Here is a 13,469-nt window from a genome sequence, read left to right as displayed (position 1 = left end):
GTTCTAACAGCTCACTTCACTGTACTGTGGGACCAGCAAATCTGATGCATGTGCAACTGGTGTGAAAGCCTGACACTGTCAAAATTTGTTATCATGGGCTCTCTGCCATCACCCCAGCTGGCAAAAATGGGACACGGTTCCAGTGCATGAATGGAAGGTCAGCCAGGGGATGCTCTGCTGTCACAGGAAGAGCCTTTCTGGGCTGACTTTCCTGGAAGTTGCTAGTGATGTATTTTGACCTCTCTGTTTTAGAGATGTTTTGCAGTCAGCGGTACTCAGGGAGTGGCACTCCTTGAAACTGACACATGCTTCATCTGCTTGTGAAATGTTGCAACCAAAGATACCTCCTGTAAAACTTTATTTGTAGCCTCACTGGATCATTAGGAAAATTCTCTTAATAAAGGATGCTCCTGAATCTTATTAGTTGCTTCATTTTCTTCAGATCAGAAACTAAAGCACTTCCAATGGAAACAAAATCCCGCTGGTCTGTGCAAATGCTACCTGACTGTCATTTTAAAAAGCAACTGTTCTTACCAGGAGATAATATTTTTACTTTTGGATTTGGGTTGTAAAGTGGAATTAGGCTTAGAAAAAGAAGTACTGTGCAGGCAGATTAAAAAACCCTCCCTACTTCAGTCCCATCATCAGATAATGAGATCTCTCAGATTAGAAAGCCAATATCAGTACGGGAGGAAAAGGCAGCTGAACCCGTCCGTTATGTTCACTTTTTGAGACACTGGGCATTCAGTTACAGCCGCCTTGAGCCTGGTCCGTGCGGACCTCACCGGGCTGCGGAGGTGCTGCACCTTGCTCTGGCTCTCAATCCGCTGAGGTGAGATGATGCCAGGGACCCTTCTGATTCAGAAAAGAAAAACAAAAAAACCCTAAACATCACCTTAGCCTGGGGAAATCGGGGCCCTTTCAGCCGGTGAGCGGTGCGCAGGCGGGGTCTGCCGCCCGCCAGGTGCCGCGGCCCGGCGCGGTGAGGCCGCGCTCCCTCAGAAGATGGCAGTCACCGCCCGCCCGCCGGGAGCCGCCACCGCCCCGCCCCGGCCCCTTCCCCTCACGCAGCGCCGGGCCCGCCGAGCCCCCGCACCGCTCCTCCTCCGCCTCCAGCCCACCCTCCTCCTCCTCCTCCTTCCTCTTCCTCCGCCAACCCCACCCCTGGCCCCGGGCCGGCCCGGCCGCGGGCTGCCGCGCCGCCAGGGCTCCCCGCCGGCTTCCCCCATCCCCACGCGCCGCGAACACCTCCTCCTCCTTCCCCCCTCCCTCCTTCCCCACCTCCGCCCTCCTCCTGCTGACGTCTGGCTCTGCCCGGCTGAAAACTCGGTGCCGCGGCGGATGCGGCGGCTCTCGGGAGCGCGGCGGCGGCAGCAGCAGCGAAGATGGTGGCGGCTCCGTGCGCCCGGCGGCTGGCGCGGCGCTCCCGCTCGGCGCTGGTGGCGGCGCTCACCGTGCTGCTCCTGCAGACCCTCCTCGTCTGGAATTTCTCCTCCCTCGACGCCGGCGAGGAGCAGCGCGGCGGCCGCGAGAAGCGAGACCGCGGCGGAGAGCAGCGGGGGCAGCCGCAGCGGCGCGGACCCGGCGCCCCGCACGGCAAGGCGCTGGTAGGCGGGGAGCGGGAGCGGCGGTGTCTCTCGGCGTCTGGCGGCACTTCTGCCGGGACTGCGGCGCGGGCAACTCGGGGCAGCCGCCCCGGGGCTCGCGTTCCCGCTCCCGCGTGGGCGCCTCCCGCAGGTGCCGCGCTGCGGGGCCGGTCCTACCCCGGTCCGGGGCAGCGCCCGGGGGGCCGCGGGGCAGAGGCAGAAAATGCATCCGTGGGATCCTCTCCCTTCCCCGGGACAGGCATCTCTCGTCTCATTGCCCGCGCTGCCTGCCGCGGGCATCCCAGTATCCCCGAAGTTCGCGGGAGAGCCGCCTGCCCCACATCGTCCTGGGGGTTTGTTTTAGTGCTACTTTGCTTTTCCACACGGAAAAGCGCACAGGGGCTGTTCTTTATTGCACAGCTCTAACAGGCCCGGGAGGTGACGGGCAGTGAAATGTAATGCAATCATTTTATTAACCGCTGACAACTCGGGGACACTGAAACTGTGCCCACACAGGATGAGGACCTTGTCTTTTATCTCATTCTTCTGCAAACTCTCTGGTTTTCATTCATATGTCTCAGGCCTGAAACCAGAAGGGGCTGCAAATCTGGCTCTATTGCCAGTTGAGTTTTCTATTTTTGAATTTTCTATTTTTGAATTTTCTATTTTTGAATTTTCTATTTTTAAATTTTCTATTAGGCATGTGAAAAAGCAAATTAACAATGTTCTTGCAAACCTCAGAGATGTAACACCAGTACCATTATTCTCCAGCTCAGGAGAAGCTTCCTTCGGTTTTCATTTTATTCTTTCAGCAGTAGGCTTACATTAAGTACGTGATGCCTCTGGAAGTGCATGCTTAGTTTTGTCGGTTTCTCTATTTTTGTTTACATCCTTGAGAGAGAAAGCAGGAACTTGGGGCACAGAGGTGATTTACCATTGTAAATTACAGTGAGTGGTTTGGCCTGAAAAGGCTGCAAAGAGCTGAGCTCCCAGCACACGAGTACTCCCTCACTAATGTTTGGGACAACTTGTAGTGCATACCCATCCACTGAGCGCTGATCCTGCTCTGTTTTCTAGATGTGAAAGTTAAAATTCTAGTTTACTGAATTCAGCCTTTGTTTCTACATGTAATCTTATCTTGGCATTTGCTGTGTTCATAAATGTAGCTATTTAAGCTCCACTATTTTTCCTCCATCACCTTGCCCTCTGCCTCTTTTCCTGTCCATCAATCCATCAAGTCATTTATGCTTTCATCTCTCAGTCTTGTCCAGCTTTTCCTTCCTGATCTCCCCACTGTGGGTTACCAAGGGTGGCAGACGCTTTACCTGGGCAGGCAGGGGGCCGGGAGAGGGCAGGCTGCACCTGGAGCGTCAGCCCTGCTTCCAGCTCCCCAGACTTTCTAGGAAATGATCCTCTGCTGTGGGCTCAGGGCTGTGTTGGAACATGTATTCTAGGCAATTGTCCTACAAATGTCCTGGCACAGTGTCCAGTTTGCCCTGGATGTGCTGGAACGGGTGCTGGGTTCGGGTCGAGAGCTCATTGTTTCCGTGCTGGCCACAGGCAGACACTGAATGTGAGTGTTTTGATGCTGGCAGTTATGAATCATGCCTTTTGCATACAGTTTTGATCAAAGACCTAAAGATGGAGCACTGGGGTTCTGAATGGAAAACCTGCTTTAAAACACATGCCAAGTGCACCTATTTTCTCCTCATTATCTAAATGACTGGTATGGATCACACTGGGCTGTACCACAATGTCTGACTTTGATATTAAAAAAATAAAGGGCAACAATGCTCAAAGCAAGTGGCAGCACTTAACAACACTTTGTGTAGAGGTGATTTGGCAAGGCTTCTTCAAGATGACTTTATGGTACTTGTGGTTTTGCTTAGCCTGCTCTCCGGGAAGGGGCTGCCATCCTTAAAGTTACTTTGTCAGAATACAAAACCTCACACTTAAGTATTCATCTATCAACTGCAATGTGTGCTTGGTGGAAAAGTGATAGGGAAATTGTCTTTGTGCAGCCTTCGGCCTTAAAAACTTGCCACCTGTGTTAAATTGGTCGGTGAAGTTACCAGCCTTGCCTATGTTACCAGTCGTGATTTCTGACTCGGTTCATGAGGAGAATCTCTGAGAAATGGAATTGTGTATCATCTATGCAAAGGAAGATTTTTTTCCTGTTGTGTTGTTTGCACATTAGAATGCAATTTATGTAATATCCAAGCAAAGTTTGTATCCTTCTCAATCCGAGCTTCCCATAGTTTGTGTATGTCAAATTGTTTTGCAACAGTTGGAGAAGCTGGCTGGTGTGAATACAGTGGTTCCATTATATCCACATGTCTTGGGTTAAGCGCATCTGAGGGGCCCTCCAAGGATTTTTCAAAGAATTCTCAGTCTTGCATTTTAACCAAAAATAGTATTAATTTCAACGTGTCTTTGGTCTGTGAGTGGAATGGTGAGTTTAGTGCATTTTGAGGGGTATGTTTTTGAAATGCTGCTAAATGTTCATCTGTAATGTGGTACTTGATCATGGTTTTTATACTTTCTTCACTTGCCCTGTTAACTACCCTTATGTGAGCCTTTATACTAAATAGTTATGCAAACCAGATTTTGGACACTTGGCAGAAGACAGTGCTTTTCAAACCTATGTCTGAAAGTTGCCATATGAGGCTACAGTGCTTTTATTTATCGTGTTTTTAATTTGTCTCAGTCCTGTGTAAAAGACTGAAATGGAGGTCCCTATTTTACTTTACTGAGTTAGACATAAGTAGTGTGAGGATTTGGTAATTTGTATCTATGGGAAAAGAAACATAATCCTTTAAACCAGGTGTTTAACATATATTTAGATTTTTATTAAGTGCTGTCAGGTATGTGCAATAAGCACTATCATTTGGTAGATAAAATAACATTGTACTGTAGTAAAAGGTTTGCCACTGTACCTGCACGTAATTGAATGGCAATTGCCAACTTGGCAGGAAGAAACAATTTTGAATTGAGCAATTTTGCAACTGAAAACACTCACTGTGCTAGATCCCCTGACCAGCTACACCTGGAGCTTTCATTACTCATAAGCAGTTTCCTGCAGTTGTTCCATATTTAATTAAATCAGCTTATAGATACTTCTAAAGTATCAGCTGTATGGTTAGCACTGATTTCAGTGTGTACTTGCAACTGTTCTGGCAGCTGCACCCCTTGCTCAAGCTTTATTCATGAGGCACAACTCAAGTGTCAAAAGCACAGAAGAATTAAGCTCCCTTCTGAGAATGGGTTGATTTTTATGGGAGGGTCTTTATCTTTGAAAAGCATGCAACAGCTTTTTGTGAAAACACTGTAAGGATGCTGCTCAGCCTTGGGTTTCCTTAGTGCAGCCTGCTGATGGTGGAAGGGGCTGGTGGATGGTGTGTGTTGGGAGCCCAAAGGCAGAAACTGGGATGCAAATCTCTGCTTTGGGGCTGCTGAGGATGAGAGGGACGTGACAGCAGAGCATCTGCTGCTGTGATGTTGCACTGACAGGCTGTTGAGCATCACAGGGATGCACTTGTGCTGCCCAGCTGTGGCCCCTGCCTCAGAACTGGGGGTTGAAGGCACTGTCTGTGGGTACGTGCTGCTCCTTTGTGCCTCCTGCTAGCCTTGGCTTTGCACTGCTGCCTGCTTGGCCATAAAGCAGAAATGCCAGGGCGCTCTCACTGTCAGTTCAGTGAAATACAGCTCTTGCCTGCTGGTGTGGGATCAAAGCATTTCTTCAGTTTGAAATTTTCTGTGTTCTTTTAAAGCAATGGTGTGTTTCTTTCAGCATGAAGCTGTCAAAGGAGCCAAACATATCGATAGCTCAAAATGTTGAGAGCTGTAGAATGAAAAGAAAGTGTGTTTGGGGTCAGTGAGTAGTTTTAATTCCAAGAAAAAATTAAGCCAGGGATGACAGTCCTGAGGATCACCAGTGCCTCTCCTTCATTCCATATCTGCAGTGGGAAATGTGGTGTTTCTCCTTCTCCTGGCAGAGTGGAGAGTGAGGCTGGGTCCTCCATGAGTTGATCAGATGAATGTGCTCAAGCCTGTGTTTTCTTGCTTTTTCCTTCCTTGTCACCTCCTGGTGATTCATGCTGAGCTCCACCAGGTTAAAGGTGCAAGAAGCAAAAAGTAATTACAATGTGTGCCTAAACTCTGTAATCCCTGTTGGCTACTGAAGCTAGGAAAGGCATCCAGGAGCTGCTCTGCTCCATGCTAAGGGTTATAAAACTGGGATCAGTTGTTGTAGCTAGAAGCAAAGCAGCAGCAACTCTAATGCTGGAAAACACCATGGGATTCATACAGGAAAGAAAACCCAGGAGGGGTTTACTCCACTTTCTCTACTTTATTCCACTTTCTCTAAGGTTCATCCATCAATTATTTCTCCCAGCCTTTCCCCAAAGTAAGACCAGGGCAGAATTCACCTTGTGCATCACATAAAAGCTTGAGATTCTTTCAGGTTTGGAGATGAGAGTTTTCTTTTGAAGTGTATTTGCCCCTGGAATGTTTAGATTGTGTAGGTGGATTCCCAGCACTGTTTTGCCAGAAACAAACACACAGCCTGGACCTTCCCTGTGCTGAGCATCCGTGTGGGAGGTACAGGACCAGTGAGTTTCTGGATGGAGCACAGCTTTCAGTGCAGCACCAGTGCTAAAGCTCAGCTTTGCCAGGGATGGAGCACAGCTTTCAGTGCAGCACCAGTGCTAAAGCCCAGCTTTGCCAGGGATGGCAGCAGCTGTGCCTTGAAGGAGGGAGCCTCTGCCATGGGTGAGGAACAGGGCTACTGCTGGAAGAGCCACTGTAGTCCCTGGCAGTTCACTCTGCAGAGCTGCACTTAAGTGTCAAATAAGCTGTTGAGCTTCATGAAACACATGAGTTTTCAAAAGGAACTATCCTGTAGGGGGGTAGAATGTAAGAAACTAAAGATAGTGCAGCAGGTAACATCACCCCTGAAGAGTTGCAGCTGTGCTAACTACCAACAATTAGGAGCAGGCCTGCCCTTAACAGGGCACAGCTGTGTCCAATGAGGATGAGTGCTATAAAAGAGTGGGTGAGCAGAGAGTTGGAGTTTGTTGGCTCTGCTGTGAGGAAGAAGGGGTCAGTGCTGTGAGGAGATGTCCATGAGAAATCACCAAGAAGGTATGGAATTTTTGTAATACGATAACAACGCTATCCCACCACTGGTTTATCCTTTTTGTTTCAATCAGTGAATATACAGGTTCTATATATGTAGACACAATCAGATTGTACCTATTTAAATATATTCTACTCTAAGTATCTTGATGTAGACCTGTGGCATCAGTAATTTAATCTGAACATGGGAAATGAGGGAAAAACTGGTTTTCAGAAAAATTTCCAGGACTGAGAAGTTTGAAGAAGCTTAATGTGAGCTAATAATTTGTGTGTTAAACTTCAGTCCAGAATGAATCAATCTCTGGAAACTGAGTCTCACTTTAGTACACCAGGCTCAGTAAAACTGCTGAGTTAAGCTGCTCTGCATTGTGAATAAAATTAATAGCATCAAGCTATTATGTGACCAAAAATGATATATTTCTTAGAGAATGGGTCCATAGTACTGACTTGACTGTTAAATACAGTTTTACTTATTATCAAGAGCTTAATCATGCTGTAATATGGCTTTAATAACAATTGAGAAGGAGAATGGAGACAACTCATCATTTAGTAATGGCAAAGGGGGGAGACAATTCATCTGCAGCTGGAAGGTGCATAATCATTTTTGCAAAGTCTTAGCACTTAACAAGGCATACATTAATAAAACAAACAAATCTTTGCAGCAAGAGAAGTAATGTATGCATCATTTAAGGGGAGTATGAGAGCCAGATTAGGCTGTTGGGCTCCTGCAGCAGTTACCTTGTTAAGCATCTTCTCTGCAGGAATGTGTTACATGAGATGGATCAGAAGCCTTTTCCAGGCCACTGGCGTATTTTTTGTTGTGTTGTGTTTATATTCCTTAATGTGTGATGGGATTTTGCAGATGTTCCCTTTGAAATAGAAGCATTTTAATTTTTTAGCAAGAGAAGACCAGCTGTTGTACAGGGGACGTACAAATCCCATTTACTTCATGTCAGCTATTGCAAAATGGGTACATTTTGGTATAAAAGGCCCTCATTACCTGCCACGTGTTTTGGCTCTATTCAGAAACATTTTTCAAAATATTTCTTCTTGCTTTCAGCATTGGAGGTCCGTGATCTGTGATTTGGCATCTTATTAGTGCTTGCTGAAGGGCCAGGAGTACAATGGAAGCATGAAGTGATCTTAATTTGTAGCAATAGTCAAATTACATAACCTCAAGGATTAATTTTAATCAAATACTTCCTGATTTTTCTTTATAGTGTCAAAATTAGATCTGGCACTTCACTGAAGCTTTTGCAGTGACTCTTTAATTGGAATACAATGTCCTGTATTTTTTTCTTTTGGCTTGGGCTGATGGGATGTCTGATTTGGGCAGAGGCAGGAGCATCCCTGTGTGGGTACTCGGAGGGCATGTGGGTTCTGGTGTGTATGACTGGAGTTTAAGCCTAGCAGTTCCAAGGGTTTGAATCTGAGTTTTAGACTTGGAACCACAGTTCTTCATTTTATTTTAAGTAATGGTAGGCCTTTGATGCTGTTCCAGAGAGCATATGTTGAATGGGAGACAGCTCTGTGGGACAAGGGAAGTTGAAGTCTTGGTTGCTTATTCTCATCAGTAACCTCTTGGCATCTTTACCAAAGGGTTTAGGGCCACATAGCTGAGGTGACAGGTAGTTTTGGGTTTTTCACTTATTGGTACTCCAGACTAGTCCTCTTTGGTCTGATAATTGTGGTTTTTATCTCTTTCCTCCAGAGGAGCCAAGCCCTAGCAGGTCACAACTTTATTCCTCCCTTTGGCACTTGGTGCTGCTGATTAGGGCTGTTTCCTTTTGTGGGTGTTTGGGTGTTTCCTTTTTAAGCTTGGGTTGAATCTCACAGACATGTGGGGTCTGAGGCCTTCTCATGAGCAGGGTTGAGTGTCTCCAGAAGGCAATGCAGCTCATTTGCATGAGCAGCCTCCTCCTCTGTGCCAGCAAGGCAGGGCATGGCAGTGATGCTCAGGTACCTGCTGTGCCTGTAGGAATCCATTTCTCCAGATGCCAGGTCTGGTGTTTGTCTTCCCCAGTCTGCAAAGTGTGCTTGATTGCTTAATTAGTGTCCCATCCTTCATGGAGGCAGTGTGGGTTTGGAGTGATCTGTTCTTGTGGAGCAGTTGAGGTCTCCAGCAAGGACCAGGAGCTTTTCAGCTGCCATGCATTGGTATAACTCCATTAAAGTCAGTACAGACCAGCTGGGGATTCTGGACCCACAAATGTAATTATTGTTATAATGAGAGCATCAAACAAGTAATCATTATTTTTACTCTCTCTTTTCATTTCAAAATGAGAAAATTATTTCCTCTTGAATCAGTGAAAGTAATTTACATTATGCACAATAATGGTCTTACATGAAAATATAATTATTATTCATTTGTATGGCACCATCTGGGCACTAGAAGCTTCACAGACACATGTGAGGAAAGGTCCCTGTCTTGAAGAGTTTACAGACTGAATAGCAAGTTAAAGCTGCTAGCAGCTAACCAGAGTCACAGATGGAACTTTTCAGTATTGCCATCAGGGACCTGTTTAGCACAGGCCTTCCACAAACCCTGCTGCAGTGACTCCTGCTTGGAATTGCTCTGTGATTGGCACTGTACAGCCTAGGGGTGGGATAAGTTCAAGGATTGATTAGCATGGAGGGATCAAGAAAGAGTACAGCAAGAGGCCAGTATTATAAAAGGGCTGCCCAGCTAGTTTTGGGCAAGTAAAGGATATTTCCAGGCTTCACTTGGAGGCACGAAATGGTTTTCATGCCTTGTGGACCTGTGCTTCCTATGGAGTAATTCCCAACCTTTACCACAAATCCAGGACTGAGTGCTTTGCTGAGTGTGAGTGTGCTCCAGAAGTGAAGAGACCAGGCTTTTATAACTGTGTGGATATAAAAATTGAGCAACATGTAGCATTACCTAAACATATATACAGAGTAACCTTGCTGAGTACTGAAAGGGTCAGCACAGGACACTGAAATCATATGACTTCTTATTTTTAGGGATGATTAGAGAATTCCTCCAAGGGACAAACTATTTATAACACGTCTATAATTTGCTGCTTTTTTTTCTTTATGATGAAATTAAACCAATAAATGAATACCAGTTAATTAAAAAAGTTAGCTAAAAAAGATTTCACACTAGTGTGTGGTTGACTCTGAGGTCAGATCGTGAATGCTTCCCACATATATTTTGTTTTCAAGCTACTGTTCTGTTGCTGTTCTATTATTAGAGAGTAAGTGGGATGCTTATTTAAAACAATTCTACAAAGCTGAATGACACTGCAAACTTCAGTTTAACTTGGATTTGGTTGAATGAGTCATGGACACTCATTTCTGCTTCATGCTGCAGCCTTTGCTTGCCCTTCAGATGTACTTTTTGCTTCAGTTATGTTGGTGAAATCTGAGTATTTTTCTTCAAGCTGATGCTATTTGCTGACTTTCTGTGGTGGTCAGTTTTGGATTTCATGCTGTCTGAATTTCTGAGACGCATCTCATTTTGTTCTTAAAACTCAACCTGTTTCTAGTTATCTTTGTTCTTTATAATTGCCTTCTTTCTGCTTCAGGAGCGCACATGGTTCAGTTGAAGTGTCTTCTTTCAAAGAAAAAGCGTGTGAGGTCGTGGCTGTATTGACTAAAGTGAAGCAAGCTCCCTGAAACTTCATCCAGCCTGTGACCCTTTCTTGGGAGATAAACAACAAACCTGAAAAATTACATTTCCAGGGGAATTTTTTGGTTCTTTAGAATTGCACCACTGCATGTTACAGAGGCAGGTAGAGTCCTAAGTGTTCTAGCTGTGAGCTCAGTGGGGCAGCAACTGACACCCATGATGAGGAGTCCCACAGTTGCCATTAGTTATTTAAGTTACTAATTGTCATTAGTTATTTAAGGAACTTATTTTCTATGTGTACCTGGAGCTCTAGCTAAATAAATGGCCATCTGCTAATTATGAAAATGTAAACTGGAGTTCTCTGTGGAAATGGAGTGTTACCAGAGATCTGGGTTGGAGTCATCTTGAACAGGCATGTAAATAAAAAATAATCTATTATCAAGCTAATCCTGCATTGTAGAAAAGAATAATCTCATGAAAACTAGCATCCTATCTGCAGAGATCCACATTTGGCTAGCTGGGGATACATCTTGGCACCTAACTGTATTGACTTAGATGTTTACAGGCTTGCTTGTGCTCTTAAAACTTTCTGTGGGTGCCTGACAGCTGTTTAAATATGTAAATAAGAATTCAGGTGGCTACCTTATGGCACCTAAGTTCAGCAACTTGGCCCACAGTGTGTAAAACCAAGGAAACAAGCAGAGGAGGAGTGAATGTAGTAAACAAAGCTGTTAGTGTGTATGCACTATGAGGAGAATAATAATACTTTGCACAGCTACTGTGCCTCAAACTGCTTACGTTTTGGCATTCACTGGAATTGAGTTTAGTCACTGAGTGGCAGAAATAGAAACTTGGAGGTGCTGCCTGCTAGCAGAGTACATGGAGCAGCACCTCAGCTATGAGCTGCCTTTTTGGCAGTCTTACAACAAAAGACGTGAAAGTCTTCAGTGCAATATTTTGATAAGTCATTGATACTTATTAAAATAATAATTATGACAATAATTATAGCTGTAGCTGGCTCTGACTGAGCTGCTAACTGAGTAGGGGACAGGGGGAGGAGGGTTATGAGATGTTCTTGTGAGCCATCTGAGTGCTGCTCCTCAGCTGTGTGCACACAGATGGGGATGGTTGTGTGTGTGTTTCTGCATGTCCTGTGCAGGACATGGCAGTGCCTGTGTGCTGGGTGGGTTCAGGTTAAGGGTTAGGGCATGGCAGTGCCTGTGTGCTGGGTTAGGGTGAGGGCATGGCAGTGCCTGTGTGCTGGGTTAAGGTTAGGGTTAGGGCATGGCAGTGCCTGTGTGCTGGGTTAGGGTTAGGGCATGGCAGTGCCTGTGTGCTGGGTTGGTTAGGGTATGGCAGTGCCTGTGTGCTGGGTTAGGGTATGGCAGCGCCTGTGTGCTGGGTGGGTTCAGGTTAGGGGTTAGGGCATGGCAGTGCCTGTGTGCTGGGTTAGGGCATGGCAGTGCCTGTGTGCTGGGTTAAGGGTTAGGACATGGCAGTGCCTGTGTGCTGGGTTAAGGGTTAGGACATGGCAGTGCCTGTGTGCTGGGTGGGTTCAGGTTAGGGTCAGGGCATGGCAGTGCCTGTGTGCTGGGTTAGGGCATGGCAGTGCCTGTGTGCTGGGTTAGGGCATGGCAGTGCCTGTGTGCTGGGTTTAGGTTAGGGTTAGGGCATGGCAGTGCCTGTGTGCTGGGTTAGGGTTAGGGCATGGCAGTGCCTGTGTGCTGGGTTAGGGTTAGGGCATGGCAGTGCCTGTGTGCTGGGTTAGGGTTCGGGTTAGGGTTAGGGCATGGCAGTGCCTGTGTGCTGGGTGGGTTAGGGCATGGCAGTGCCTGTGTGCTGGGTTAGGGTTAGGGCATGGCAGTGCCTGTGTGCTGGGTTAGGGTTCGGGTTAGGGTTAGGACATGGCAGTGCCTGTGTGCTGGGTGGGTCCCCCAGGAGGGAGCTGGAGGTTCCTGGCAGTCTGTCCTGCAGGCAGCTCCTCACCCCTGTGCTCATGCTCCTAATAGCAGAGATATGATCAAACAGGTGACAGTGTTTTACAGCAGCACAGTGATAAAAAGGTGCAATAAGCTCCTGGCCATCTGGCTTTCTGTAGTTAGCTCTGTAATGTTTGCTGTGTGTCACCTTCACAGCAAGACCACATCATCCCATCCCAAAGCCTGGGTCAGGCCTCAGTGAGGCTGAAACCAAAGGAAGATTGGATAGGTTTTGCAGGCACTGTAGCTGTGATGACACTGTCCTGAGCCTTTTTAATCTAATTCAGTATTAAACATTTACACTGCCCAGGCTGCCACCACATGACCTCCTGTGCTAAGTGACTGCAAGTGATTAATGACTATTTATTAGGAGAAGATGGTCTCAAACCTGCTCACTTCACAGACAGTGTAAACAGATTTCTGCTCCTAACCCTCAACCCCCAGTTAAAAAATATGGTGTTTTTTCTCTCTGCTTTCTTTTGAAGTTGATTTTTTTTCATCCCTGGATGTCTGAAAAAAGCAGACTGCACTGGCCTTTTCCTGTCCCCCTGTGAGAAGCTGCAGTGGGCATCTAGAGTGTGAGTTTAGGGGTGCTTGCTGCCCTTGGTCAGGGATTCAGTGAAATGTGACATGAAATGGGCAGGAGAAGCTTGTACTGCAGGACAAGCTCCTGTGAGGGGAAGAACAAAAATGTTGGGTCAGCTGTAAGGCTGCGTGGGACCTCTGAGAGCACAACTGGTTTAAAAGTTGGACAAATATAAATGCATTTCTTGTACTTTCAGGGGACAGGAGTTTTCCAGAAGTGAATCTTGTAACAAATAGCCATTTTAAAAGGTAGCTGATGCAGAGAAAGAACCAGGTTAATTTGGAATTTTGGGTAGGTTTGTGTTACTTGGGACCCTAATGTTATGGATGCTGTGGGATCTGTGGATTTAAGCATGTATTTTACACAGCAAAACTTGACCTAAAGGTATTTTATGTGTAAATTGTTAATAGGGTTTGTTTGCCATTATGCAACCAAATATGTAAGTTAAAAGATTTTAGACAAATTGGATGCAGTTATTCAAAGTGGTTTGGGGTTTGTCCATTTTAGCACCATCATGAGTCTGAACAATGATCTCCCAGAATGTTGTCAATAGCTTATTCTGTAGTTTAAGTTCTTCAGGGGATTTTCAC

At 46.2% G+C, this 13,469-nt stretch overlaps 1 protein-coding gene across 2 annotated transcripts in view; it reads left to right on the top strand.

Annotated features, from left to right (window-relative positions):
- Positions 1–1,309: 1,309 nt before the first annotated feature.
- The window catches only part of XYLT1 (xylosyltransferase 1), a 176,959-nt gene continuing 164,799 nt past the window's right edge, over positions 1,310–13,469 (top strand). For both annotated transcript variants that reach the window (XM_058035241.1, XM_058035240.1), the window contains exon 1: positions 1,310–1,607. In XM_058035241.1, the coding sequence (XP_057891224.1) occupies positions 1,386–1,607 (222 nt within the window). In that variant the 5' untranslated portion in view covers positions 1,310–1,385. The remainder of the gene's footprint in view (positions 1,608–13,469) is intronic.

The sequence above is a fragment of the Melospiza georgiana genome, chromosome 16 (assembly GCF_028018845.1).
Source record: "Melospiza georgiana isolate bMelGeo1 chromosome 16, bMelGeo1.pri, whole genome shotgun sequence".
Taxonomy (NCBI): Eukaryota; Metazoa; Chordata; class Aves; order Passeriformes; family Passerellidae; genus Melospiza; species Melospiza georgiana.
This window is presented reverse-complemented; position numbering and strand designations above follow the sequence as displayed.